The 6521-nt window shown below is 36.6% G+C and overlaps 1 protein-coding gene across 2 annotated transcripts; it reads left to right on the top strand.

Annotated features, from left to right (window-relative positions):
* LOC132635308 (cytochrome c1-2, heme protein, mitochondrial-like) lies at positions 1–2622 on the top strand. Of its 2 annotated transcripts, none has more exons than XM_060351636.1 (3): positions 1–75; positions 945–1165; positions 1903–2622. In XM_060351636.1, the coding sequence occupies exons 1-3, from the start codon at positions 34–36 to the stop codon at positions 2234–2236; spliced, it is 597 nt and encodes a 198-aa protein (XP_060207619.1). In that variant the 5' UTR covers positions 1–33; the 3' UTR covers positions 2237–2622. The 2 variants fall into 2 exon arrangements, with proteins under 2 accessions (XP_060207619.1, XP_060207620.1); XM_060351637.1 differs by lacking the exon at positions 1–75 and adding an exon at positions 100–415.
* Positions 2623–6521: the final 3899 nt, after the last annotated feature.

Here is a 6521-nt window from a genome sequence, read left to right as displayed (position 1 = left end):
ATAAATGAAGAGTCGGTATAATTAGTCAAATAAATGAAAAATACAGACGCACTTAAATGTATAGGTCTCTGTCCGGTAAGCCCTTCTTTTCTCAATTTCTTGAAACTCTTTAACTCCTTTCATTTCGAAGCAACATTCTAGGATTCGCCTTAAAGGAATTTGTAGATCGCAGTAAGTTGATTGCTGCGGTAATAAGGGAGTTATGTTAAATTATTAGTTCCTTATTAGGCGTATTGACTTTTGGGTAAAATAATCAAATCTGTTGAGTTATGTTTCACTATGTGATGTTTTGTATTGTAACATTTTTGGTTGACTGACAGAGGTCTATCGAAAACAGCGTCTCTACCCCACAAAGGTGGGATAAGGTCTGCGTACATCCTACCGTCCCCAGACAACACTTGTGGGATTACAATGGGTATGCTGTTGTAATATGTTGGGTCTTTTGATTTTTGTGTGTGTAGAAGAGTAAATTATAATTGAGGGTTGATGTTTTTAAGACCAGTAGAAGTGGGTTGTATAAAAGTTTAAATGTACTTAAATTATATGAAATATATTCAATCCAGCAAATTGGAAAGCTCTCGGTGACAATGCAAATTGGAAAGGGAATAAGCATTTTGTGACCCTGCATTTAGTTGTTTTCTGTTAATGGTGTCTGTATTTTCCTTCTTATGTTTGCAATTATATAGGTAAAAGTGTTTTTTTTTTTTTTTGACAATGAATTATCTAGGTAAAAGTGTTGTACTGCTTGATCGCGCAGCATCCATATTGCGAATCCTTATTGCCACAATAAACCAATAAGTAGCCTGAAAAATCAAAGCTGGATGTGTTAGAGCTCATATCTGATGTGGGGAAATTTGTGATTGTTACTGATTTAGTTGGAAGACTTGGGTCCTATCAATTTCAAGTTGTAAAAAATCTTTCATTAAAACTAAATGAACTTGCAGGCCTCTCCAATTCTATCATCCATTGTTTCCAAGAAAGCTCAAGAAGAATTTGGATCTTTTGGCATGAAGTCCTTCAGAACATTGGCACTCATTGGAGCGGGTGTATCTGGACTCGTAGGTTTTGCGACAGTAGCATCTGCTGATGAGGCTGAACATGGATTGGAGTGTCCAATCTATCCTTGGCCTCACGAAGGCATTCTTAGTTCATCTGATCACGCTTCGTGAGTTTCTCCTGAATCTACTCCCTGTTGTCTTTTTTGTTCTCTGCTTTCAATCGCCCTCTCCCCCCGCTTTCCTTGTCCCTTCGGAAGAAAGGATAAAGACATCTGGCTTTTGTGTGTCTTTCTGAGAAAGAATGTTCTGTGAAGTGTATGCTTCCATCCCTCTAAAGAAATGGATAACGAGGGTATCTGCAGATTTTGTGATAGAGGGATTTTGCCAGGTGCATTTCTATAATTATATTGCTCGGTCACTTGAAGAACACTACATTCTGTTTGCATTTATCTGGCATAGCATGGAATGACCTTTCTAAATGAAGTATTGTTCCACCCAGAAAGAAAGTAAAAATGTTGTTCCATTCTCATGTTTGGCCTAAAAAATAGAAGCTTCATCTATGATATGAAAAAAAATGGCAATAGATTTGGATGCGGCATCATTTCATTCCCAAGCACCAACTACGAAAAGTGCTGCTTGTCATTTGCTTTACAAATGTACTTGTCTCTTTAATTCCAAGATGCCAATACATAGAACATCAGGATGTTTTGCTTCTTTGAATTGATAAGATATTTCGCATTTTAATTTTTACATTACCATATCAAAAGAAAAAAAAGGATATTCGCATTGCTTAAATTTATGCTGCTGGGATAAAAATAAAGTGGTCGAGCCCTGCGTACAGAATCCAACTAGCTGTATAATCTTATTTTAGTTGAATCATTCTGGGTGCTCTTTTGGCAAACAGGATTCGTCGTGGTCACCAGGTTTATCAACAAGTATGTGCATCTTGTCATTCAATGTCACTTGTGTCATATCGTGACTTGGTCGGGGTGGCATATACAGAGGAGGAAGTAAAGGCTATGGCAGCTGAGATTGAGGTGGAGGATGGGCCTAATGATGAGGGTGAAATGTTTACTCGTCCTGGTAAACTGAGTGATTGCTTTCCTCAGCCATATCCAAATGAAGCAGCTGCTAGATTTGCTAATGGAGGAGCCTACCCTCCAGATTTAAGTCTTATTACAAAAGTATTGTTAATGGAGGAGCCTACCCTCCAGATTTCTTTTTGTTATTGTACTTAATGTTGTGGTCCGAAAAATAAATTATCCCTAACAGATGACACATGAACATGGTGAATGTAACTGAAGTAGGATAGGATAAGTCTCCAGCCCTTGTGATATGTTCGATACTGCGGCTGAGAGGGCAGGGTTTGTGAACTAATTTGACACTGTGAAGCATCTTAGTCTAATGTTGTAGACTAACTTAGTGTAGATCTACTAGTTTAATGTTTTGTGGATGTTTGCAAAGGTTGAAGTGGTTTAATGTTGTGTAGATGTTTGCGAATGTTGAAGTAGCTTAATGTCTCTTCGGAACGTTTGAATGACGTTTTGATTCAACTTTGAAGTAGTTTCGAATTGAATTTGACGTATTGTTGGTTGTGATATATGTGTTTGTTGAAGTAGCTTAATGTTTTGTGTTTTTTAGTAGTTTGGTGAATTGTTGGCAGCTATTTGAGCTGGTTTTAGTCGAATATAAAATTATTTTCATCTTGACAGAGGGGCACCTGGAATAGCCGCTGGATCCTACCATTTTTTTCGCAGAATACCGACCTCATGAGGTCGGTTTTCTGCAAAAATTTTCAAGAAATTGCAAATTACCGACCTCATGAGGTCGGTTTTATGCATAATATTCCCAGAAATTGCAAATTACCGACCTCATGAGGTCGATTTTATGCAAAATATTCCTAGAAACAGCAAATTACCGACCTCATGAGGTCGGTTTTCTGCAAAATTATCTATAGAAATTGCAAATTACCGACCTCATGAGGTCGGTTTTCTGAAGAAAAAAAATCCCAAAAATTGCAAATTACCGACCTAATGAGGTCGGTATTTTATTTAATTAATACCCGACTAAAAAAACATTACCGACCTCATGAGGTCGGTAATATTTCCGACCCTCTATTTTCTGACCTGATTTTGAGGTCGGTTTTGAGGTCGGTTTTTGCCCAAAACCGACCTCATGAGGTCGGAAATTGCCATTTTTTTGAGGTCCGGAAGTACTGTTTTTTTAGTAGTATATTACTCAAAAATGCCCCGTTACTTTCATTTCGTGCCACAAACTATTTATCCTACTATAAAAATAGAGGTTTTTCCCATCGACATTCAATGAGAAATTTGTGTTATAAAACATGATATTCTCACCTCATTCCCACCAAACCAGCTTATTAGGAAAACACATGGTGGGAAACAGGTTCCCATTGAAATGCTGGGAAACTTCATAAATTTTTCGTGTGTGAAAACACTACTATTTAAGTTTTTCCCATCGACATTCAGTGGAAAATAGTCACTAAAAATTTTTCAGTGGGAAAATAGAGATTTTTAGGTAGTGTCCAGATGCCCCCAAAACTATGATACTGACATGGTATCGTCCTATCTCTTACATACCATGATGATTTCATAGAAGACTTCTTTCATTTCTTCAAAAACACTCATAATCCCTCTATGAAACACATGTGGTATATATAATATACTGACATGATATTATAGAGGATCATGTTCATTTATTCAAAAAGCACACTTTCCTAAAAAAAACCTCTATGATACCTCATCTAATATACATATACTGAGATGGCCGGTATGATGGTATCACGGAGGACTGCTTTAGTCCTTCAATGAGACGCTCCTTAGTTCTCCATGATACCATTATGATATATACCATATACAGAGATTTTATCAAGGAGGGTTGTTTCGGTCCTTCAATGAGACACTCTCTCAATCCTCCATGATACTGTTATGGTATATAAATATACTAAGATGATATGATGGAGGAAGGGTTTTGGGTTATGGAGTACTCAGTTAAATATTTTCGACCAGACTAAGTAGAAGCGAAATTAGCTTATGAGGGCGCATGACAATATTTTGTCTTTTATCAGAATAAAAAAATTGCGCGGATTGCCCTTCATATGGACTGGTCTTTAATTTTTGCCCCTCAAATCAGTGGTCTTTAATTTTTTACGTACTTCTCATTTAATGAAATTTGTGGGCCAAAGTACACTTATTCCCTGGTCACTAGAGATTCGGGTTCGAACCCCAACAGAGGCAAAAACAAAAAAATCGCAAGGCAGAATTTTGTAGCAAATTATGCATATTTGGACAAAAGTTATAAGGCCTAACTTCTGTAGAATCCTACAGAACTATGCCGGACAAGGGATAAAATTATGACTTAAGGCATAACTTGTATATAGAAACTATGCCTCAAGACATAATTCTGTATGATAACTTAATTTCTACAGAAGTATGCCTTAAGGCATAACTTTAACCCAGATATGCATAGTTTGCTATGAAACCTTGCCTTACTATTTTTTTATTTTTTTTACTCTGTTGGGTTTCTATAGATTAGGCGTTTAAGGCGTAACTTCTGCCCGAATAGGCATAATTTGCTACGAAATTCTGTCTTGTGATTTATTTTTTTTAATACTCTACCGGGGTTAGAACCCTGAATCTCTGGGGCATTTCAGCCATTTAGAGTGCTGAAGGACAAAATTAAAAACCAGCAATTTGAGGGCTAAAAATTAAAGAGCACTCCCGAAATAGAACATTTTATGCGAATGGTAGACCAGCCCATTCGAATGGCATAAATTAGAGACCAGCCCATTTAAAGGGCAAAAGTTAAAGACCAGCTCATTTGAAGGGTAAATACTGTAATTTCTTCAATTTTTTTTACAGATTCTTGTTACTCCATTGCTGGCACAAAACTTTATTGGGTTGGGGAACGTAGTCGTGGTATAAGGCCTGCAGTCAGAAATGAGCTGATATAGTGACATTTTTTTTTTTTTGCGTGGATTGTCCTTGTTTTGGGGTGGTATTTAAATTTTGTCCCTCATATTTGTGATCTTTAAGTTTTTCTCTTCACTTGAAAAGGTGGGCGAATACCTGAGATTCTGGGTTCGAACCCCCCACTCAGGCATAAATAAAAAAATAATTTCGCAAGGAAAGACTGGGCGGCGATGCGGCGTGTATGCCGGCTCCGGCATACATGCCTTAACGAAAAACGATCCGGCATAACTAAAAGTCTGCCCCATAAGACTGAACTTTTCCTTAAGGCTTAAAATTTACCTTATAAGGCAAACTTTTAGTTATGCCTTAAGAAAAAGTTCTGCCTTATGGGGCATACTTTTAGTTATGTCTTATGGGGCACACTTTTAGTTAAAGCATAACTAAAAGTATGCCCCATAAGGCGGAACTTTTCCTTAAGGCACAACTAAAAGTTTGCCTTGAAAAGTTAAAAAAATAAATATATGCCTCAAGGAAAAGTCTGCTTTTAGTCTACCAGAGGGGGCAGAGCGAAATTCAAACTCTGCCTTGCGAATTGTTTTTAAATTTTTTACTGAGCGGGGGTTCGAATCAGAAACAAATGAGTTTTAGGCAAAGGACAAAAATTAAACACCACCAATTTGAGAGACAAAAGTTAAAGACGAACCCAAAAGAAGGACAGTTCTGCGAATTGCCCATATAGTGATACGGATAAATCATTTTGGATTATATTGCACAGCACTCTCCGGCCCAAAATAACTTCCAACTAATTCTGTTGATTGTCACAAAATTTGAACTCTATACTGTATCTACTTTTCTATATAAAAAGAAGTTTCCAGCTGAAAAAGGAAATATGTCTTAACTTGGACTAGTACTACCGCTGTCCCAAAAATATTATCCTCCTTTCCTTTTTAGTCTGTCCCAAAAAAATTGTTCCCTTTCTATATTTAGCAACAATTAACTTTATGAGATGATTTATAGACACACCACAAATATCTAAGACTTGTTTTGGACCACATATTTCAAAAGTCTTTATTTATTTTTTAAATTTTGTGTCAAGTCAAAAGTGGACAATTTTTTTGGGACGGAGGGAGTACTAAATATTCGCTCAAACTGAAACATCCTTTGACAATGTAACATTTATCGTCTTTTTTAGATGCTCAAGCATCAAATCTAGCATAAGAACCAGTCAAAGGGAATAATATTGGTGTTTAGCTTTAGTGATGGTTGTTATGAAGGTGGACATTTGCTTGACTACATATATACATGTTGTGCCAACGGGTTATTGTGTTAAAAGAGCAAGTTACATTTCAATAAAAATGAAAAATAATCGAATTAAGTGTATGTCAATCATATGTGTAATGTAATTTCTATATAGTTAATAATTTGTGCTTTTAGGCCCTTAAAAGTCCATTGTTTGGCTGAATTACTAACCTAACAGATCGCAACTAGTTGGGCCATAACTACTGTACGTAAATATTTCGTAATGGAATTGAGGACAAACTACTGAAGTGGCTTTGGAAATGGTTTTGAGAGTGATCGGAAACTTTTCCTA

Source organism: Lycium barbarum, chromosome 4 (genome assembly GCF_019175385.1).
Source record: "Lycium barbarum isolate Lr01 chromosome 4, ASM1917538v2, whole genome shotgun sequence".
In the NCBI taxonomy this organism is placed as follows: Eukaryota; Viridiplantae; Streptophyta; class Magnoliopsida; order Solanales; family Solanaceae; genus Lycium; species Lycium barbarum.
Note: the sequence above shows the minus strand (reverse complement) of the source record. Positions and strands in the feature narration are given on the sequence as shown.

What these genes read in the sequence shown, in the direction of transcription:
- LOC132635308 (XM_060351636.1), top strand. Translation starts at nt 34, where the DNA reads ATGAAAAATACAGACGCACTTAAATGTATAGGTCTCTGTCCG. An exon ending in AATGTATAGGTCTCTGTCCG is followed by an intron (nt 76 to 944) that starts GTAAGCCCTTCT and finishes ATGAACTTGCAG; the next exon opens with GCCTCTCCAATTCTATCATC. An exon ending in AGTTCATCTGATCACGCTTC is followed by an intron (nt 1,166 to 1,902) that starts GTGAGTTTCTCC and finishes TTTGGCAAACAG; the next exon opens with GATTCGTCGTGGTCACCAGG.